Here is a 23,735-nt window from a genome sequence, read left to right as displayed (position 1 = left end):
AGATTCGTCCAGCTGAGGAATGTTCTGGGAGGGGGAGGGAGAGAAGCACTGAGATCATTGGTATTTATGTGTATGGTTTCTCACTTGCCGGCTCACTTGGGCCAGATCATTGGAGGCTTCTGGGACTCAACCAAGATTTTAACAGAGTGACCCTAGGGGATGAATAGCTGGAGACACACCGAGAACAGTTTAATTTGGAGAACAGCGTGAGCACCAAGGCAGCATGTATATGGGGACCTCTGAGCTCAGCGTCTAACTAAGAGAAGCCCAAGACACCTCGTATCGTCTCCATATTTTGTAATACACTTGATTTTTAGAGCAGTTTATGTTCACAGCAAAACTGGGCCAAAGGTACAGAGATTTCCAATATACCTCCTGCCCCCACACCACTGCCTCCGCATCATCAAAATCCTAAGACAAATCATTTTAATCTTCCTCTTCTTGCATTCCTAAATTTAGTGTTGACCAGAAATAGCTCTCTCTCCTTCTCACGACTCACGCATCTCCCTACCTTTGGGGAAACTGACATTTATTGAACACCTACTGTATGTCAGATACTTTCACTATATCTTCTCACTTAATTTCACAATATTCCTGAAAGGTAGTTATTAGCACCTGAAGGAACTGAACCTTAGGTTAAGTGATTTACCTCCAGGATACAGAGGTATATGGAACTATGTGAAGTATGCGGAACTGTGGAAAATGGTTAAATCTGTACTTTCCTGTGATTCAACCCAATAAGAATGTGGGAGAGCTAGCATTTTAGTTCTAAAGTCTGCGTTCTCTGCATCGTGCCACGTGTTGCCCTAAGTACTGGACTCTTTCTTCTCCCCTGGCAGTGCTGCAGTTTCGGACTTACCTCTCACCCCCGAAGGACTAGAATGAGGGAGCCGAGAGGAAAGGTCTAGGAGGCCAAAGCTGGAATTACAGGATGGACCTGCACTGATTGTGTGTCCGCTGCCGTGGACTGTGCATCTCCACACGCTCTCTGATTCCGGGTCCCTTCCATTTATCAGACTCCACTGTAATCATCTGTGTAATTCACCCCATAGGCTGTAAATTCCCTGAGGACTGCGATTAGGTCTGCCTTGCCCTATCTAGTACCTACTAGGGTACTTTGCACATCTAAAGTGGGCATTTCATGTATATTTGATCCAAAAAAAAGTAAATAAATGCTACCCTCTCACAAGTCACTCTGTCTTCTGCTCAGTGAGTCCTCCCTCTCTCCCCTCCCCCTCTCCCTCCCCCTCCCCCTCCTTCTCTCTCTCTCTCTGTCCACACACTTGACCTCCTTAGAACTTCTCAGCCTCAGTGTTGACTCGGATATGACTGTCTGTGTTTGTCTACTCGGGCTGGGAAGAGAATGGTATTGTGTTCAGGCCCCCACTTAGGACCGACACGGGTTGGGCCTGAAGGAGTGACCCAAACAGAGGAGCTTTGCCATCTGGATGTGGATCTTCTATTATGTATTGTAGGAGTATAAGCTGAAATTTTCCACTTGGTTTTTTTCCATCTCTTTGACAACTGGACTTTAAAACAGGTTCTGGCAGGAAAGTACCCTGGCCTTGAAGAGTCTTCTGGTTCCAGAGGCTGTGAACACTGCCCTGCTGTCTTTTCCCTGGCATGAAGGACACTTGTCACATGTTGGGACAACCTCTGTGTCTAATTTGGAGCTTAACTGCAATAGTAGAAGACAGTGAACCTGGAACCTGTAGAAAGGCAGGAGTTACACCTCTGACTAAAGTCTTGACTGTATGGTCTAAGGACTGTTAAACAACAAAGTTCAAGTGAGTCAATCTGAAGATTGCATTGGTTTTATTAAGCAACTCATGAATCGGGCAGCATCCCATCTAGCAGCTTGAAGGGTGATCCCGGGGCTGTACAAAATGGCAGGTTTTATGGTAAGAAGGGTGGGGAAAGGGAGCTAACAGCACAAGGAAAGGACAGCTTTAGATCACTGACATCTTCCCTCTCGGGGAAGGGAACAGAGAGGGTTCTTATCGGGCAGATTGCCTGGTTTTTATCTGGGGGATGGAGAGGGCCCATGTGACAGATGACCTCATTGGTGTTGACCAGTTGGAATCAATTTCTGATTCCACCAAAAAGGAAGGGGTGTCTTACAGGGTGGTAACTTCAGGGACTGGAGCAGGGCTGGGGGGGAAGGTGGGGGAGGGCAGGATTGCGAAGAGGGATGGAGCAAAAAGGAAAAAGAACTCATGGATATGGACCTCGGTGTGGGGATTGCTGGGCAGAGGGAAGTGTAAGGGGACCAAATGGTAATGGAAAAAAGTACTATAAAAGTTAAACCCCCTCCCCAAAAAAGAAATATGCAGTGCTAATCTCTTAGAGAAGCTTTAATTATCACTGAATTTTAACTATTCTAACTTCCTAGGGCTTTGGAAAATATTTTTATAACAATTTGGGGTAAAATTCACATATCATTGTAACTCACACATTTAGAGTCTATAGTTCGAAGATGTACACGTCAGCATTTTTAGTGCACTCATGGAGTTGTGCAAATATCACCACAATGGACTTTAGAACATTTTCCTCATCCCTCCAAAAAGCAACCCCAACTTTATTAACCATCACTCCCCAATCCCCCTGTCCTTCTTCAGCCCGAGTCAACCACTGAGTCTATTTTATTTCCCTGTGGCTTTACCTCTTTTGGACATTTCACATTAATGGAATGTTATACAATGTGGGATTTTGTGCCCAACTTCATTCACTTAGCCTAGTGTGTTCCAGATTTACCCATGTTATATATCTCGTTTCTTTTAATGGCCAAATAATAATTCTGTTGTATGGCTATACCACGTTAGTCCTATCCATTCATCAGCCAGTGGTTAAAATTTTAAAAAGTTATTCTAGAACTTTGCGGTATCAAATGTTTATGTTTAAAATAAGGGAGCTCCTGAATGGCGCTTGTACATTTTGGATTCTATATCAACTTCTATCTCAGCACCATATTTCCTCATCTACAATGCCTTCCACCCTTTTTTTTTACTCACCCATTAAGCCTTCCTTGGAGAACAACCCAGGCATCGAACCCGCAACTTAGCTACATGTCCTGACTGGGGACAAACCCGCAGCCGTTTGGTGTACGGGATGATGCTCCAACCCCCCGAGCCATCCAGGTGGGGCACCATTTCTCTTTTTTTTACCAAGTATATATGTATTTTAGATTTCCATGTGACTTGGCTTCTGTTGGAGCATACATTTAAAAATCTTATTTTTAAAAGTAGAAGCCACATTTTGGATTCTATGAGCAGTAGATCAATTAATAGAGTTAAAATTGAAGGCTTGAAACCGAGTCAGGTAAGGTCACTGCTGGCTGCGTTTAACCCACGTCTACGAGGGACTTTTCAGGGAACACCAGGGTGGGAATCAGTTCAGCAGAATCTTGGGTTTCACGTGGATTGTTGTTCAGGCTCTGGTCCCAAGATGTTTCCTGAAACAAAACAAGCTGCCAACACAGAAAAAGCTGATTAAACACTGTTTAACTAGTCAGTGGTTTTTCTGCAGAAGTAGGTTATAAGTGGGTTAGACTTTATCCCTTTAAATTGGTATGTACTTGCGTTTCCGTGTGGTAAGATTTTGTAGCAGCTGTGAAATTACTTTGATCCACGAGAATCATTGATTGTAGATCTAATCTTATTGAGGTGAAGCGATTTTAACAATTTTGTGTGAGACTCATAAATTTCATCGTTTGATTGAATAGCCATAATCCTATAAAGCCTGGAAAAGTAATTCATTTTTTATCTTTCCTAGTTTTTTCTTTCCCTCCTATCTATTTCTCTTTTCTACTTACTTATCTCAGCAGGATAAAGCAAACGTGAAGAATGTTTAGCTTGTGTGTGTATTTGTATGTAGGACCCTGGGATGGCCCACTTTCGTTGTAATAATTTTTTTCCTTTCTATGAAATAATACTAGTTTAATATGTGGTTATGGCGGAGAACTTTAGCTCTCCTGGGCAGACAGGGTAAATTGTTGTTTTTATAATTCATAATAGTTAATAGTTTTTGAATGCTTGCTGTACGGCAGGCACCATGCAATGTGCTTTTTGTGTGTTATTCAGTCTTGTTAATATCCTTGTAATCTCTTCCATGACCCCCACTTGATAGATGAGGAAGCTGAGGCTTTTAGAAAGGGTGGCCGGCTTGCCAAGCCCTCTTCCCACCTGCAGGGCCTGCACTCTCGGCCACTACACGTCCTGCCTCCACAACCCTCAAGAGTGCACTTAATGTGCCGCATTCCCTAATTTTATAGCTTACTACGCTCCACTAAATCAGGGACAAGCTGGCCATGTTTCCTGACCTGATCTCTCGCTGAAATGCTGGACTGTTACTGCTTTTATCTTAGAGAGGAACCCTTCTGGGTTTCAATTCCTTATTTTTAAAAGTGAGGGACCTGGAACAGAAGAATGCTAAGGTCTTCAAATTTGTGAATCTTCCACCAAATTAATTCAGTTATTCACTTCCTTTTCTTATCTAGGATTTAGGACAGGTAGAGAACACATAATTCACATCCTCCCTTTTTCCTCCCTTTAGAGGTAAATGTTTTTCCTGGCGCAGCTGAGGAGATACTAGATAGCCTGGGAACAAAAGGGAAGTGAACAAAGTTTATTCAGCACCCAGGGCTCTAGGTATATTGTGTACATTATCTCATTTAATCCGCACCAAGTCCCCTATGGGATGGACGTCATTGTCTTTATTTTAAAAAGAAAGCAACCACACTGTACACGTGAGAAAACTGAGGCCCATGTGCCGAAGCCCCATACCATAGTATTAATAAGATTCCTCCTGCTTAATAACATGTTGTGGATTTCACCAGGGAAGGGACTGACTCATCTCTGTGCATTTAGCTGTAAGCCTGAATAAGTTAAATCCCTGACCCAAGACTTCTCCTTGGGTTACCCCACAAACCTGCTTCTCTTTTTATGTTCCCTGTTTAGTTAATAATATGCATTGCTACCGACTTGCTAGAAACTTCAATGTCAGCTTGGCTCCTCCCTCTGTTCTAATGAGAGTCTCTCACAGATCAGTGAGCCTTGTGGCTTCTACCTCTGAAAGGTCTTCTGAGTCTTTCTCCCTGTGCTTCGTGGGCCTCAGACCGCCCCCGTCCGTATTCTGGTCAGTTGCCTCTTGACCCATTCCTCTTCTTCACGTCTACCCTAAATTTCTTCTTCCTCCTGCCTCAAGACAGACCTGAGCGTGGCGGTATTTTGCCCGCAGCTGTCCAGTGAGTTGTTGTTCTCTACTGATCACTATTCAGTCTCTTCACACGCCTTTCATGAACTAGTTGTAAACCGTTTTCTGGACTGATTTCCCACTCCTCACCACACACCAGGCCGCTTCACCTGTCCCTGGACTCTGTATGTGCAACCTCTCACCGAATCTTTGCCCATACTTCACTTGGATGTTTTTCTTTTCTTTTTCTGTTTGTCAAAATCTGATTTGTAGCTATTTCACCTCAACAACAATCCATTGTTCCCTTCATTGATCTGCCATCAGAATCTCCTCTCACCTTAAACAAATGCAGTTTACGAAAGTCCAATTTTATGCTAAAGACAGTGTATTGTTTTTTAAAATGTTCACAACATAACTTCTTTAAAGAATTCACTCCCTAGGTGTATTTAAAATACAGTCCTATATACAGCTTTGGTTTTCAGGAATAGACCTATGTTGATAAGAAAAAAATATTTTAACATACACTCTGTCCTCCATACCTTAGAGGCAAACAGGCTTTGCTGCTGTTCATCGCCAGCGGCAGTGATGAACGAACAGACGAGGAGGATGGGTAAGCAGCTCCCAGGAAGGCCTGGAGCTGCACAGTTCGCTCATCATTGGCTGGGTTATTGACTCCACTTCTCTGTCAAGGGCCAGGAGAAGGGCTGACATGAGATTACAAGTTGTGGACTGAGGCAAGATGGAGTAGGAACCTGGTTCCAGGGTAGAGGGTCTGTGGCAATTAGGCCAGTTATTGTCTATGTGCTTTGCAGAACATCGAGCTGAAGGTTGAAGTGGAGAGCCTGAGACGAGAACTGCAGGACAAGAAACAGCATTTGGATAAAACCTGGTAAGTTTCACTTTACGGTAGTTGAATTCTGATCCCTTCAAGAGTCCGGCCACTAATCTGAGAACAATAGATTTGGAACCAAGTTTCTTACCCTGAACTCTGGCGTTTGGATGCCGTGTCCACTTGAGCAACTGAAATAACATGCTGTCTTTCCCTTAGACTCTCTGTGTGTTACTAAGTCCGACAGACCCGGCCATAGGTTGGTGGGTTCACCACACCTAAGCTTTTAACCCTTCTAGTCAGTATCTACCAATAACACAAAGGGCTGGCACGGTTTGTGGAAAATGGGCACACTTAGATACTGCTGGCGAGAGTGTGAATCGTAGCAAAATTTGGGGGATGGGGCACTACCTCTCCAAGTAAAAAATAAGCATTTCCTTTGCTCAAATAAATCTTAGGAGGAATCTATTCCTATAAATAAAAGCATGAGTTTGAAAGGATAGATGTATAAGGATGATTACAGAATCATTATTTGTAATCGCAAAAACCTAGATTCAACTATGCTTCAATAGAGCAGTGGTAAAAGGCATTTTGATATTAACCATGCTGTGGAATATTATGCGTTCATTGAAAAGAATGAGTTAGCTTTATATTACTATCCTGGTCAGAAATCTCTGATAGACTAGGTGAGGGTGAAAATTGCTGAGTGATGTTTATAGTATCAGCCCTTTTGGGTAAAGACAAGCAGCCCTCTCTGTGTGTACATGTGTTTGCTTGATTACGTATAGAAAAAACTGGAAGGTTATATGTCAAACTCTTTAACATTGCTTACATCAGGAGAGTGAGATCGACATTTGTAATGAGGAGAAGACTTGATTTTTTTTCTTTATATGCTTTTGTGTTGTTAAAATGGTTACTTTCATAGTTTGTAGTTTTTGTCATTTGAAAAGTGTGTTTTAAATGATAAGTATTATTAAAATTGTCATTAAAAACAATTTCCAGATTATATTGTGAGGATCAGTATACAGTCAATCTGATCTGACATTCTTTCTAGTGCTACAGTATCTCTTGGTGTTTTGGATAATGAGTCTAGCAAGCTCAGAATACTCAAAACCAGACTCAATAATATACAATATATCGGCATTATTAAACACTTACTAAAGCATTAAACAGGCTGGTAGATTTTAGGAAAACTTATAAAATACAAAGTATTTTATAAAATGACAGTTGAGCAATAGATTTTGAGATTTGTGTAATGCTTTAAGAAATTTCTATTATCATTTCAGCTTTTAATTAGGTGGAGCTGTTGTATTTTTAGAAATGAGAAAACTAAGGTGCAGAGTGTTGAAGTCTTCTCAGATGAGTGGCAGAACCCACATCTGGCACCAGTTCAAGGTTCTTCTGACTTTTCAACAGCTGTAGCCTGTCGGATCAGGATTCCTGGCTAACTGAGCACGCAGAAAATGCGTGACTTCTGTTCTCACAATATGATAGTTAGCTGTGGTCTATTACATTTATCAAGGAGTATGGAGTCAAAATAAAAGTTGATGATTCCAGAGGTCTACCTGTTTAGGAGTCTTTCTGTTTGGGGTTATTCTCATGACTTGTGTCCCTTATACAGCCAAGACCCTTCTATCCCCAGAAGGCTATATAATGACCTGGGCACTCAAGTTAAATATAGCCCCTGGGGTGGTGCTGAGCAGTGTCCACCAGCAACCAGTGAATCCTGTAATCTTCAGGGAAGCTCCAGTTGGTCTCCATGGACACGACCTTCTGGCTCAAATATTAAAGTACCGTGGGGCTGGGGTAGAGTAGCTGTGATTTATCAAGAACCTATGAAGGTTCAATATTGTTCTCTGCCCTGTGGACAAAAAGATGGCTCATGGTTCTCAACAAATGGCTTAAAACAGGAATAAAAGCAAACCGGAATTAAGATCACTGAGCACCTGATACTGCCCCCAGATTTCTAATCCTCAGATATCCAAGGGCAGCTGTTACTAGAGCTAAAAATAAGCTGGTGACACCTGACCCGCTTCATGCTAGTGCCTGGACATTTCATTCCTGAGGACATCAGAGGAGCGAGGCTGGGCCAGAACCCTGAGCTTCCGTAGACTAAATGTCTGCTCTCTGCATGGGACCATGGGAAAACGGGATGGAACTCTGGACAGGTAGCCTGGATTCAGGACAGATATTTATGGGTTTCTGGCTGTAAAGGCAGAGAGCATTTCTGTGACTGTCCAAATGGAAATTCTGGCCCAGCAACCTACATGGAAGGAACACTTTAAATACAAATAGCAAGAAAGGCAGGGAACTAGCAATGTACTCAGGGAGGACGGTCTGAGTGGAAGAGTCCAGGGACAGATGATGGTGAACATGGATGTTGGGTTCTGAACCCTTTGATGACCACCCACCCACCTTCCAAATGAAAGACGCCCCTCATGAAGCTGTAGCAATAATGGAGCTGCCAGGGAGTCTGATTGACAGGCAACAAAAATTTAGAGTTCCTAAAAGATTACCTGAAAAGGTTAGAAAAAGCAGTTCCACGAATAATTGCAGAGGGGAAAATACGCCATTTTCCTCCTCATCACTGTGAAACAACTTCACGGGTTCACTTGCCAAATTCCATGATGGGCTGTGACTGGTTTTAGTGCCGATGTGGAGAACCTCAGCAGCCAGAACGAAGCGGAGCTCCGGCGCCAGTTTGAGGAGAGGCAGCAAGAGACGCAACATGTGTACGAGCTCCTGGAAAACAAAATCCAGCTTCTGCAGGAGGTGAGTGGGGGCTCCAAAGGGCCGGGCCCCCCTCTCCTCTTTCCCCTCTGCTCCGCCCCCTGCGTTCACCTTTCCCTCCTTACTCGGCTTCCCACACTCACCAAGCGTCCCTGTGTTGTAGAGCTCCTAACCGAGGTGGGGACTTTGCAGCCTCTCAGCCCTTGTTCTTTTTGCAGGAATCCAGGCTAGCGAAGAATGAAGCTGCGCGGATGGCAGCTCTGGTGGAAGCAGAGAAAGAGTGTAACCTGGAGCTCTCAGAGAAACTGAAGGGAGTCACCAAGGACAGGGACGACGTACCAGGAGACTGCGTCAGGCCCGACCAGTACACTGAGACCCTGGCCCAGAGGGACAAGTAGGTGCCTTTGGTTCTGTATTTGTCGCTTGTCTTCTGCCTCTTCTTGAGGCTATGAGTGCATATAGCAGCTGTACTGTTCCCTTTAAAGGACGTACAGCGTCCATTTCTAAGACTCGATGGCTCCTACAACCAAAGCTTTTCTTTTTAGGGTCGAGCCTTCAATGGTATTTATTAATGGGTGTTGGCAATCAGGAGCCTGAAGTAGTTATAAATAGAACAATGGTCAAGTGGTGTGAGACAAGAGACATGAATTCACTTATTTTATGAATGTTTATTGAGCACCTGCTCATTCCAGGTACTGGGCTAAGCACTAAGGTTACAGAGATGAAAGACCCAGACCCTCATTAAGAAGCATTACACCATCAGCATCAGTTTTCCGACAGAAGTAACATGGGATGCTCGGGGACTTACTTGCAGGATTGTCATCTGTTCCAGACTAAAAGTTTCATAGAGGAGCTGAAATCTGAGCTGAGTTTTGAAGAAGGAAGAGAAGTTAGCAGAAAGCATAGGAAGTGGATGGGGTAAAGAAATGTTCTGTGCAGGAGAAACTGTGGAGGGGAGACACCATGAAGGGCATGTTTCAAGACCTGCGAATAGTTCTACATGAGCAGAGCAGAGGGTCTGGGGAAGGCTGGGCAGAGGTAAGCTGGGCTGACAGTAGGGGTCTGACTGTGTCAGCTTCGTATGCCACAGTAAGGGACTTGAATTTGTTGCTAAAGGTAGTTGGGCAGTTGGTAAGGCCATCATTATTACTTGGGTACTGCAGCAGCTTCTAGCTGTTCTCCTCCCTTCTGGTCCTGCCTCTCTCCAGTCTATTCCAGTCTAACAATTCGGAGCAGTTTTGAAGCCAGGAATTCAATGTTATCACACTGACAAATAATTTAGCCTCTTAGAGGCATGATACAATGGTGTCAGAAAAGCCTTACATGGTTTTAACTGAATAGGTTTAAAAAAATGCAGTGCACACACCTCGACCTATGTGATTTGACACCAACTCTGATCATGCCATTTAAAAAGCTCTCCAGCATCTTCAGGAGAAAAGATCCGTTCTCCTCAGTGTGGCCATCAAAGTCTTTCGTGATCTAACCCCCGATGTCTCCCAGAATCGTCCCCCACCGTGAGACCCCTTCATATTACACTGATGGGAACTAAGTTTTGTTGAGTTCTTACTCTGCAGTTGAGCTGAGTACTTTACATTTTTGTTTAATCCTCCTAACAGCCCCCACGAGATAGGGATTACCATGCTTTATAAATGAAGAGATTGGCATTTAGAGAGTTACGTAGCCTGGTTTCAGGCACAGCTGGAATCCAAAACTGAAGCCACCCTGGCCCATATAAAGCAGTCATGCCACATCAGGTTTCCAGAATGTTGCTTGTGCTCTTCCTTCTGTGGGCAGCATCTTTTTCCTCCTGGAAACTATTCATTCTTAAAAACCCACTAAGGCTTCAGTCGTTACATCTGTGAAGGCTTTTGTGATGGCAGAATTAAGTCAGTATTGTTGCTTTGTCTTATGTACACATCCTTTATTGCACAATTCTCAGTGTGGCAGTGTATTTTCTTTCAGCTCTTCCCTGCTAGATTCCTTGAGACTCAGTCGTATTTCTGCATGTCAATAAACACTTGTTAAACTAAAAGAAAAAAAGGAAGAAAAGAAAGAAAACATTCACACCTGACAAGTAAATCGAGGGGGTTCAGTCAGATGTCCTCGAACAGCTTTATAAAGTAGGAGAAACAGATCATTTGCAGAGATGGAGGGTCAAAGTGATGAGTGAGGTCAGAGGCTTTGCAAAGTAGAGGTGTTCCAGCACAGATTCGTGGGGATTTGAAAAGGAGGCCACATTCATCATCAGAATTAGCATGACATCTTGCATTTGCATACTGCTCTTAAGTTCTAACCTTCTTAGCCCAAAATCTTAGCTGATCCTCATACCCTAAGTAAATTTATAATTTGCCTTTCTGGTGCCCCTCACCTTTCTGCCAACCTGTTTTCCTCCCAAGGTGCTATCACTGTCTTATACTTGCACAGGCGTAATCATCCAACTTGGAAACCTTTCACCTGGCACAGTGCGTTTTCCAAGGAAAGGGGTCTGTAGTACTCTAAGATGTACAAACAGAGAAACAGCAAGATGTGCCTTGTGCATTACAGAGGAATAATGTATACAAGAGACAGGTTGATTTGAACCTGTTGTTTGTATACTTCAGCACAGCACACAGCATCTTTTAACTTAATGTCCAGCCTCTTCTCCAGCCATTGCCTCCCCCCCATCCCCCTTCCCCCTGCCTGTGACTCTTCCCCAAATTTACCTTATATCTAATGCCTTCATTCCTCTGGTCAAGCTCTTCCCTGAGTCTGGAAAATAATCCAGTCTTCAAAATCTCGTCTCCTGAGCTTTCCCTAGACTCATTCCAGTCGAATGAACCCACCCCCTTTTTTTTTCTCTGTGTTCCTTAGCTCCTTGGCAGTGCCCAATGTACCACATGGTATACAGCTCTGGTACGGTAGCACTTATTACATTCCATTACGGTTATCTATTTCTATTCCCGTGTCTCCCCTCTCCCCAAACTCTTGGCACATACCCTAAAGGATTTAAGTTTGTGTAGAGCACAGTTTGTGTCTTTCCAACTTTATATTCTCAGTACTTGGTAGAGTGCATCGAGTCTACATAATCCTTACCTAACAATTTTTTTTTGAATGACACAGCAATAACAACCCCCAAAACCACAACTCCTGGGTCCTCATTTCTAGAATTCCATGTCCTTGTGGTGTATAGATCCATGGGCCGACTTCAGGAGGCCCATGAAACTAGTGACACTGTAAGCACAGAGTCACTTGTGTGAATATTTGGGGGCCGGAGCAGAGCAGACATGGCTTCCTGAAGAAAAGAATCAAAGAGTTAAACAACCCCAAAGCCCAAAACCTACTGTATGGAACCTTTCTCTGTCTGGAGTGGGCTGAAGGTAATAGTAGTCTCACGACCATAATTGTCGCTCTGTCTTTGTCTTTGACCCAGACACATCGAAGAACTGAGCCAGAGCCTGGCTGCCCAGGAGAAGCTCGTGGGCCAGCTCTCTCAAGAGAAACAACAACTGCTGCGTCTGTTGGAGGAGCCAGCGAGCATGGAAGTGCAGGTGAGGTTGGGGCCATCCACGCTTCCGTGAGTCCTGCGCTTCTGACGTCTCAGTGCACTGGCTCTGTATTGCCGCATGACAGATGACCACATACCTACTGGTTTAAAACCACGTATGTTTATTATCCCACAGATTCAGTAGGTCAGAAGTCCAGGAATGGATTAGCTGGCTTCTCTGCTCAGGGTTTCAAAAGTCTGAAATCAAGGTTTTGGCTGGGCTGCTTTTTCTTCTGGAGGCTCACTTAAAGGATTCACGGCTAAGTTGCTGAGAGAATTTGTTTCCGTGTGGCTCTAGAAGTTATGGCGGCTTGCTTCTTCACAGCCAGCAGTGGATACAGGGCTGGGAGGATATGGAGAGAGAACGCTATTGTTTTTCTCAGTTCTAGACACTCTTTTAAGGGGCTCACCTGATTAAGTCAGGTGACCAGTATGCTATTCCTTTTGGTTAACCTAAAGTCAACTGAGTAGGGGCCTTAATTTATATCTGTAACATCCCTTCACTTTTTGTGTGTAACATACAATAACTATGTATTGATATCCCATCACCTTTTTCTTGTTCTATTGATTAAAAGGAAGTTATAGGTCCTGCCCATACCCAGGGGAGGGGATTATACGAAGGTGCGGAGACCCAGGTGTGGGAATCATGGGGGCCATTAGAATTTTTCCGACTACACTGTGTGATTTATAACTCAGTATGATGTGTAATGTGGTTTCACTGTTGAAGGGAGAACCCTCACCATGGTGAAAATAATTGCACTGATCTATATATATTATTGCCCTTGGAACTTACCCCAGAGGGAACTCCCACCCTCCACTGTACTTTTTAATTTACTAAAAAGATACATTATAAAGGAACCCTAGAATATATCTGTGTCCAAACAATATAAACAATTACCAGGTATTCTTAGAGATCTCAGGCCCAAAACAAAGCAAAATATATGTGGTTTCATTTATTGGTTCACCTATACAGAAATCGGACTCAGGAAAAAAAAATGCAGTGATGACAATTGGTTTAAAGCAGGTTTCGAGACCTTTCTGTGTCATGAGACAAAGAGCAGACGGTACCATCTGCAAGGTGTGGTGGTGAGCAGAGGGAGTGTCCCGCTTGAAGGAGGCCAGTCTAGGTGCTTAGGCCGCAGCGAAAGCAGAAGAAATCACTGTCTAGGCCACACTCGCAAACCTCTTGGACTGTGGCTCCATTTCGGTTGGAAAGCCCTGATTAACACACTCGGAAAATGGTCTGTATGCATCTAGTTTGACAGATATGAATACGAATTTAAAGTCCATGGGCTTTTTGCAAGATATATATTGAAATATATGGAAGTTTTCTGATGGGACTCTTGAAAAGATTCCATAACACTGTTTATTTCCTTAATTTTTATAAATTTTTAAAATTTAGTTCTAGGGAAAGGAAGGGGAGAGAGAGAGATTGAGACTGATTTGTTATTCCACTTATTGATGCATTCATTGGTTTATTCTTGTATGTGCCCTGACTGGGGATCAAGCCCGCAACCTTGGTGCATTGGGATGATGCTTTAACCAGCTGAGCTACCTGGCCAGGGCCCTCCATAACACTTTTTTAATTAGAAAAAACTTGAGGTAATTAGGAGAATTGGATTTCTATCCTGATTCTTTCTTTACCAACTGTACAACTATGAGTACACTATTTTCTCAGCTTCCACATGTGTAAAATTAGCCCAAATAATCTCCCAAGTCTCATATAATGATGACATTCTATTATAACAAGTCCAGCGTCATCAGAAAAAGTATATAGTTCCCCAGGTGAGCACTTTGAAAGACATAATACGCATGTGAATTCTGGAATAAAATCACTCTTATTGTTCCAGTTTTATATTTAGAGACACATAAATACAGATATATTTGTGTACATGTATTTATCTGCATCAGTATCTTTGGTAAGCATCAAACTGAGTATCGCTCCTTCAGCATTTGCAATGTTAGTGAGGGGAATTGGCTTGGTATCAGTTTTCAGAACAGACTTGAAGAACAGAAGGATTATAATTTTGGAGAGACTAAATTGTTCCTACCTATTCTAAAGGGATGCTTAGAGCAAGGGTAAGTACGGCATTCAGAGGGTGATAACATAGCATGGGCAGAAAAAGAAATGCGTCCAGTCCTATAAATTATACTAAATTGATAGCTTCTCTACTGAGGCCTGGTACCTACCTGTAAAGACTTGTTATTACCCAACTCTTTGTGCACTTATAAACCTGATGTGCTGTTAATTCTGTAAGACGGTGTTTGTCAAACCTTTTCATAGAAAGTTCATTTTCCTAGGAAATGACTGTCGATGGTATTTTGAAGTGACCAAGGCTGGTCACGGTTGGAGGTGACTGCCCATGTCCACCTCTGGATCCATCCCCGACCTGACTGCCGAGGGGCTGACATCTCAGCAACGTGGTGTGCCACTCCGGGCCACTCCGAGGCTCACCGGCTGGAACACGCCCGTTGGAGAGCTCTGTCACACGGGGCCTCTGACAATGGGTCTTCCTTCTCAGATGTGGAGGACAGGGAGCCTCCCAGAGCCTATTTCCTAGTTTCTCCGGTTGGGTCTGAGCCTTACGGGAAAAAAAAAAAAATGAAGCCCCAAGTGTTGGCCAATGTACATAGAATTATTGTGTCTTATCATCTCTGAAACAGCCCAAGTGGCCCGGCCGGAGAATGCCAATGCAGCCTTTCAGTGAGCATCCAGAGCATCTCTGAAAACTTCCTTCTCCCAGAGTGTGTTCGGGTTCCACGGAAGAGGAAATGGTTTTGGTCACTGTGCTTCTATTTTATATTCTGTGGCCTAGACAGAAAGAAATGTTGAAATGATTTCTCTAATGTCTTGGAAACTTTTAGCCCTACACAAGTGGTTCAGATTGACCTAGGGAAGGGTGCAGTCAGGTTCACATCTAGAAAAACAATCCTGATCCTTCAGTAAGTGATTCTAGTGTAGTCTCTTGGGCTCAGGTTTTCAAATTTGAATCCAAGTATCAACACTTTTTTTAATGGAGAGCCTTGGGCAAGTTACATGAACCCTCCAAGTAGCTTCGTCTTCTGTAAAATAGGCATAAACGTTCCTCATGTTCAGTCCTGCGTGGGGGGTTTAGTTGGTTGCAGCATCATCCCATACACAAAAAGGTTGTGGGTTCAGTCCCCGGGCAGGGCATATACCTTGGTTGCGGATTTGATCCCCAGTCTGAGTGTGTCCCAGAGGCAGCCAATGGGTGTTTCTCTCTCACATCAGTGTTTCTCTGTCTCTCCCTCTCCCTGCCTGTCTCCTTTCCTCTCTCTTTAAAAATTAATAAAATATATCCTCAGATGAGGATAGGAAAAAATAACCTAATTTTTAAAGCATATTTCTAGCATATGAAGTTTCTAGCATGTTACTTAAAACATGGTAACTACTATTATCATTATCCATATAACAACCTGGAAAAGAGTAAAACTATTCTTAAAATGAATCGCAGCTACAAGGATGTGGTCAGTGAGTCAGATATTGTAAACCTCACTCACATGGCAAGTATCTTTGCTTTACAACAAAGACAAAATTAATAAATATAGCAGTTATTTATTAGGAAGAATAATGGTCATAAATCTCCCTCTGGACCAGTTAGCATTGCACATAGAAAAACTATTTTATAGGCAGAAACCGAACCCAGAGTGGTCAGTCCGAGTCATTGCTTCTCAGGAGGACCACATCGGAGCGTGAATGGCTCAGGCTGAACTGGCCACGATGATCATTATATCCCACGTTAACCTCTCAGACGAAAAGAAACATTGAAGCACATTTGGTAGTATCCTGAGAACATTTAGTCACACTCATATGGTTCCGATTATTATAAAACCTAGAAGTGAATTTACGGGATTTCTTAAATACATATTCTGAGTGTAATTTAAAATATGTATCAGTGAATATTCAAGAACCTTTCTGTAGCAGTGAAATCAGGACATATTGTGGCATTTTCTGTGTGCCAGGTGCTGCTCTAAATACTTTATATATTAACTCAAATCTAAAAACAACCCTGTGAAGTATATTTTAACATGAGACATAAAAATAGAGTCATTTATAATAAAATAATGTTTATTTTACTGTTTAAAATTCTTTTAACACAGCTGTATTAAAAGATGTAAAGGAACAGGTGCTTATAGCTGTAACGGAAGTCACTGTGACTGTTGCAGCTTTGAATGTGGTCTGATGTTATCGATGATGTGATAACATGCAGGCATGTTATCTTGGCACTTCAGAAATGTCAAGAGGTGCCCTGGCCGGTGTGGCTCAGTGGGTTGAGCACTGGACTAGTACCGGGCTAGCTGTGATGCTAAGGTGAAAAACTCTTGGTAAATTTCCAAATGAAACAAAAGCAGTCCTCTCTTAATGTACATACTGGTTCAATTGTTGGAAGCTTTAGTGAATATTAATGTGCTCATATATACAGGCCTAAGGTCAGATGGTTATATACAGTTTTATTACCTCCCTCAGTGCCCCAGGGGTCATTTGAAAGTCATTCAGATGACATGCTTTGTTCATTGCAAGTTGTGTAGCACCCTTTGCTCCACTCATCATTGTAATGACAACAAACACAAGAAATGCCCCCATGAATTTGCAAAATGCACTTTTACAGATTTTGCAGTTGCTCAGTAGAGCCACAGGTCTAGCCTTCAAGAGGTTTGTAGAGCAATAACAGTGTGGCATGTACAGGACTCAAATACAGGATGATAAAGACATAGAAATATGCAGAGTGCTGCGGGGACTTACGGATAACAGGGAGCATGTCTGCCTGTGGAGGTCAGAGAGAGCCTCTCGTAGAAGTCATGTTTGACCTGAGCCTTAAACAGAGTTCACCAAGCAGGAAACAGAAGTGCACTCTAGGCCGGGGGAGCAGTATATACGGTGGGATGGAACATAGTTAAGGAATTGGGAGGAACTGATATAACCAAGTATATGGTAAGTGTTGGAGATGAAATACATAGCTGGAAGGTCCCAGAAATGTCAAGCTAAGGACTTCAAGTTAACAGAGGACTTCTCTGTTAAACAGAGAATTTAAAAAAGAAATTAAGAGCATATGATTGCATTTTAGAAACACTGGTGGTTGTTTAGACTGAGGATTGACTGAGTAGATAATTGATGTCACCCTTTGAGGCAGCAAATCATGGTGTGAAACAGCTGTTAACTGCTTCAGCTAATCCATTCTGCGAATGAGATAGGGGTAAGAAGAACGTTCTAAAACCAGTTATACAGCACTCTGTCTCCCCCCTCTGTATGCAGTAACGTGTGGCAGCTCTTGCTGTTCATGACACCTGACGCCTTTGCTCTAGTGTTGCCTTCTCATTGCAGCTGCATTTTCATTCCCTCAAATAAGACACACTGTTTTGATAGATTATTTAATTGATTTTACTATCCCTTTGTTTTCCCTTTCCATTTTACCAAAATACTGCACAGCATCTGTTTTAGCTTGCACAATACCTCTGTGCTCCTATTATATAACTAACTGTATAGAACAACAACAAAATGCATACGCTTGACCTGCCACCAGTGGACAGCTCTCCATGTTTGCTTCCAGCCTCCACACCCACTCAGACCCATAGCATGCCGTGATGAGAGTGCTCGGGCTCTGTTTGACGTGGCTGTCATCTTTTTCACCAGGGAGTCAGAAAATCGTGAAGTTTACAGAGCGTTTCTTGCCTCCTTAATGAAGGCATCCTCAACGTTGCAGCGCAAAGCTGGCAGTGGTTACGGTTATTGATATCATGCTCTTCAGAGCATGATAGGGGGGAAGGGGCATGACAGAAGAGGGGAAGCTTCATCTCAAAGAACCTTTTGAATGAAACCAGTCCTGGAGGGTGTGCAGGCAGGGGAAGTGATGTCCTTGCAAAGGAGAGGCTAGAGGAATTCTCATTTGGTTGCTTTCCTTTTTTCATCTTCATCTTTCCCCGGTGTAAGATAAGCAATATTTATTAACATGTCATTTCACTGTGGCTGGCCTGAAAAATGAAACAGGACAACAGGATTGGGGAGAGGCGAACCTTACACAATCAGGCACCCACACAAAGCGGCAGACACTCAAGCCATTGCATTTCTGGCTTGGCTAGAACCTAATGCAAATAGCACTGCATTCAGTGAGGCACATTTCCTAAAATAGCAAACATTCCAGCGTTACCATGGAGAGGTCTGAAGTGGAGGTTAAGGCAATAATGTATTCTGAAAGCTCAAGGCAGACTGAAACCTTGCAGGGATTATTACCTCAGGTACCTCCAGCCAACTTCATGAGATTTTTTTTTTAAAGCAGCTTTTTTGCATCTCCCCGTCCCCACCCCCTTTTTAAGGCTTATTTATTTCTTCGATAGAGGGGAAGGGAGAGAGAGGGAGAGAAAGATCCATGTGCAAGAGATATGTCAATTGGCTGCCTCTTGCATGCCCCCAACTGGGGAACCTGGCCCGCAACCCAGGCATGTGCCTTGACTGGGAATTGAACCTGCAACTTTTTGGTTCGCAGGCCAGCACTCAATCCACTGAGCCACATCAGCCAGGGCTGTATCCCCTTGATGCTGGACTCAGTGACAAGTCGTCATTCAACATGACTATCTCCCAGACATAACACTCAATGGGAACAAGTCTCAGAAACAGGTCTTATCAGCTAAGAACACTGTAGCTCTGACCCTTTAGAGCAGCAAAGGAGGTGGAAAAACAAGGGACTTTTTTACAGCTTCACTGAAAATATTTATTGAGCATTTACAATGCACATAGTACTGTTAGGTGAAGGAAGAGGAACACAGAATGTATAAGGTTTCGTCTCTCCCTTCTAAAAATTACAGTCTAACTGGAAGGGAACAAGGGCTCTGATAGAAACAGAATACAGGGCAGCAGAGAAGAACAATTGTCCTGGGTTGGGCGGGCAGTGAAGATTCCAATCTGTGAGGAATGAGTAGGATTTTAATAAGGGATGAAAAGGAAAGGCATTGGTTCATTCATATTCATTCATTCATTCTAGGATTATATACTTAGATCTAGGAATATACTGTTCTTTGGTACATCAGAAGATAACAAGATGATGTGTATGGTCTTTCTTAAGGAGCTTACCAGCTAATCGGGGAAAAAGCAATATGGAGAAATGGCACACAAATCACCATAGGTACTAAAGGACTTTGGAAATTCAAAGTAGAGAAACATTTCTTTTGAAGATATTAAAAAAGGTAGCTTAAAGAAGATACTTGAAAGTTGGATAGGATTTTGACAGGGGAGGTGGTAGTGATTAGAAAGAACATACCAAGTGGACAAGATGGGGAGGTAGGAAGTTCAGGGTAAGGAAGCAGTGATCAGAATAGGATACACTCGGGGGGCACAGTGAGTGGAGGCGAGAGAAACAGGGTGAAGCAAGAGTCAGGGGGATTAGGTGGAAGATTAATAAGTTCGTGATTAATAAGTTATTAGGTCTCCAGGTTATACTGCAGAAAAGTGATAGATCTGAGCTCTGTTTTGGAAAAATTAATCTGGAAGGAAGATAGAGTGGAGGGGAAAGAAGCTCAGGGGACTAATTATTACAGAACTCTATTGCCTAAGATATGAGGTCAGTAGACGGTAACCAAGAATGGAAATTCATAGGAAGGCAAAAATTTGAAATAAAATTTGTTCATTCGTTCATTCATTCACATATGCTAGTCCGTGACTACTTACTGAGTGTCCGCCATGGCCAGATTGTGGTGCTGTTATGTACTGGAGAAACAGTATGACTAAGAAAGGGAGAGCCCTTTCTCTTAAGGATCTTACCTTCTAATAACAGACAATCACCAGGTAATCAAACAAACAAAGAAATAATTGCAAATTGTGGTAAGTGCATTGAGGAAAACAAAGAGCAGGGACTAGCAAACTTTTCTGTAAAAGGCCAGATAGTAAATAATTTACATTTCAACTTTGCAGGCCATAAAGTGTCTGCTGATGTAGCACAAAAACAGCCACACACATTACATAAAGGATCTGGTATGGCTGTATTCCAATAAAACTCTGTTTACAAAATCAGCTGGGAGCTGGATTTAGGCCACAGTTCATAGTTTGCTGACCCTGAAGCAGAATTAGGAGGAAGGTGGGGGGCGTGACAGGTAAGGGGAAGACGGAGATCAAGAGTTGAGTCTTCCCTGTGGTAATTTTCAGATGTCTCTGACACATCACAGACACAAACAGGTAGCTTTGTTATGTGAGAGCTGAAGTTGGTGGAGATTTCTGGGATAAAGATGTACATGGGAAGTTACTGGTATAAAGGTGGAACAGGATGAGATGACATTAAAAGAATAAAAAGAAGCAGGTGAAAAGGCTCTAGATGAGGCCTCAGTGAACCCCTACAAAAGGTTCATTGTGGGTATAACTCTCAGTTTACAAATTCATTTATACAGGAAATGTTACATTACTGTCTTTAAATCAACTTTTTTGTTAAATGTGTTATTGTTATTTTATTACGGTTGTCCCAGTTTTTCCCCTTTGCCCTCTTCCACTCAGCCCACCCACACCCCATTCCCGGTCAATCCCATACTGTTGTCCATGTCCATGGGTCATTTATACATGTTCTTTAACTAGTCCCTTCACCTTCTTTCCACCATCAGCCCCCTCTTAAATCAATTTATTGTTATCCCGAGTCCCTATCCTAATCAGGCTTGGGGGGAATTCTGTTTTATCCATTTGGTACTTTCTTATCTTCACCCTCTCAGTTATGTTAAGGTGAAAGCCCCTAGGTTTCTTCAGGTGCTAAAGCATCAGGGAGATTACTCTGATCATTGGTCCACCACTGAAGCACCCGGACCCCAGCAAGCCTGGTTTGGCCACCCCTGACAGCTTGCTGTATTAGAATCTTACAGAGCAAGAACCCACGGACCTAGAGTCCAGCCTCTTCAAGTCACCCACAGTCTTCTCCTCTCAGGTCCTGCTGCTTCCTCAGCGCACTGATAGGGAATGCAGGTGGATCCTCGTTACTCTTTGACCCCCCAGACACTTCCCAATATGGGTAAAATCTCACCTTCTCCTCCTTTGTTGACCTCAAAGACATTGTCTCTCTCCTTTCCCCCACTAGGACATCTGGCTTAATCTTCTAGGAAGGTTTAGAATTTTATAAAAGTCAGGGAATGCATTTGACTTCACCCTCTGCTTTTTACTCTATAAAAACTCTTGAGACAAGATAATGCTAAGGGCCTGTCCATCAGATTAGGAAAGAGGGAGGCAGGGACATATAGATAAGAAAACACATTTCTTTTTAAAAATTTACCTTGTCACCATTTGATTAGGGAAGAAGTATGAGGAGAAGCTCAAAGTACATTAGGATCTTTTTGTAGAGATATTTAATGCCAGGCTAAGGGCTTTGGATTTTATCCTGTAGGTAGTACAATGATGGATCTTTATTAGGAATATTCTAGAAATAGTATGCAAAATGATTAGAGAAGCATGCTTCTAAGACTGCATGATGATTGAAGTTTTAGGTTTCAAGAACCTGAAGTGGAAAGTGTAGTGAAAATGTGAAGCAATAATGTTTCTCAGAAACTAGAGATGTTCAGAAAAAGAATAAAAAATAATTTAGTGTCTGGTTTAATATGGAAGGATTCTGAGGAATTAAAGATAACAATTCTGAAGTGTACAGTCCACCCAGTTACAGAAAATGAGACTTCTGGCCAAGATGGAGGCATAGGTAGATACACTGTGCCTCCACCAACAACCAAAAGGGCAACAACAAATTTAAAAACAAAAAACAACCAGAACTGCCAGAAAATTGAACAGTATGGAAATCCAACAACCAAGAAGTTAAAGAAGAAACATACATCCAGACTGGTAGGAGGGGCAGAGACGAACAACTGGGGAGGAGCGGTCTTGCAGTAAAGCAGTGGCTGGAGGACCTGGTTGGGTAAGGGGGTGGCTAGCAGAGCAGGCGGTCCCACATTTGTGTGTAGATAAACTCAGAGGAAAACTGGGGAGTGAGACAGACCATGCAACCTGGGGTTCCAGTGTGGAGAAATAAAGCCTCAAAACCTCTGACTGTAAAAACCTGTGGGGGTTGAGGTAGCAGAAGAAACTACCAGCCTCACAGAAGAGGTCTTTGGAGAGGCCCATAGGGTCCTAAAACATACACAAACCTACCCACCTGGGAATCAGCACCAGAAGGGCCCAATTTGTTTGTGGATAGTGGGGGAAGTGACTGAAAGCTGCCAGAGCTGAGCAAGTGGCACTGTTTTCTCTTGGTCCCCTCCCCCACATACAGCAGCAAAGAGGGTTGCCCCACCCAGGCGAATACGTAAGGTTCCACCCCTTACAACGTAACAGGTAGGCCAAGACAAAAAAAATGGCCCAAATGAAAGAACAGACCAAAGCTCCAGAAAAAATACAACTAAGCAATGAAGAGATAGCCAACCTATCAGATGCAGAGTTCAAAACACTGGTAATCACAGAAATGGTGGAGTATGCTCGCAAAATTGAGGAAAAAGTGAAGGCTATAAAAAATGAAATAAAGGGAAAATGTACAGGGAACCAACATTGACAAGAAGGAAACTGGGACTCAAATCAATGGTTTGGACCAGAAGGAAGAAAGAAACATTCAGCCAGAACAGAATGAAGAAACAAGAATTAAAAAAAATGAGAAGAGGTGTAGGAACTTTTGAGACAAGTTTAAACATTTCAACATTCAAATCATAGGGGTGCCAGAAAGAGAAGAATAAGAGCAAGAAACTGAATACTTATTTTTTAAAAAATAATGGAGAACTTCCCCAATCTGATAAAGGAAATAGACTTCTAGGAAGTCCAGGAAGCTCAGAGAGTCCCAAAGAAGTAGGACCCAAGGAAGCACACACCAAGGTACATCATAATTACATTACCCAAGATTAAAGATAAGGAGAGAATCTTAAAAGCAGCAAGAGAAAAGGAGACAGTCACTTACAAAGGAGTTCCCATAAGGCCATCAGCTGATTTCTCAAAAGAAACCCTGCAGGCAAGAAGGGGCTGGAGAGAAGTGTTCAAAGTCATGAAAGGCAAGGACCTCCATCCAAGATTACTCTATCCAGCAAAGCTTTCATTTAGAATGGAAGGGCAGATAAAGTTCTTCCCAGATAAGGTCACATTAAAGGAGTTCATCATCACCAAGCCCTTCTTTTTTTTTTTTCTTTTTTCAATGTATGGTTGCCCGTTGCGCATCCCCTGCTAGGAACCGGCCTGCAGAGAACCAGCCTGCAGCCCCAGTATGTGCCCTGACTGGGAATCGAACCGCAATTGTCTGGTTCGCAGGCCCGCACTCAATCCACTGAGCTACACCAGCCAGGGCCCATTATCAAGCCCTTCTTATATGACATGTTAAAGGGACTTATCTAAGAAAAAGATCACAGCTGCAAACGGTAAAAAGACAAAAAACTCACAACTATCAACAATCAGACCTGAAAAAACAAAAACCAACTAAGCAAACAACTACAACAGGAAGAGAATCACAGAAATGG

General features: G+C 42.9%; 1 protein-coding gene across 14 annotated transcripts in view; it reads left to right on the top strand.

Annotated features, from left to right (window-relative positions):
• PDE4DIP (phosphodiesterase 4D interacting protein) overlaps positions 1-23,735 on the top strand; it is a 200,672-nt gene that overhangs the window by 94,693 nt on the left and 82,244 nt on the right. For all 14 annotated transcript variants that reach the window (XM_053656061.1, XM_053656051.1, XM_053656056.1 and 11 more), the window contains 4 exons: positions 6,003-6,079; positions 8,668-8,791; positions 8,968-9,143; positions 12,159-12,276. In XM_053656061.1, the coding sequence (XP_053512036.1) occupies positions 6,003-6,079; positions 8,668-8,791; positions 8,968-9,143; positions 12,159-12,276 (495 nt within the window). The remainder of the gene's footprint in view (positions 1-6,002; positions 6,080-8,667; positions 8,792-8,967; positions 9,144-12,158; positions 12,277-23,735) is intronic.

Source organism: Artibeus jamaicensis, unplaced genomic scaffold (genome assembly GCF_021234435.1).
Source record: "Artibeus jamaicensis isolate MK-2021 breed Jamaican fruit bat unplaced genomic scaffold, CSHL_Jam_final scaffold_1689, whole genome shotgun sequence".
Taxonomy (NCBI): Eukaryota; Metazoa; Chordata; class Mammalia; order Chiroptera; family Phyllostomidae; genus Artibeus; species Artibeus jamaicensis.
This window is presented reverse-complemented; position numbering and strand designations above follow the sequence as displayed.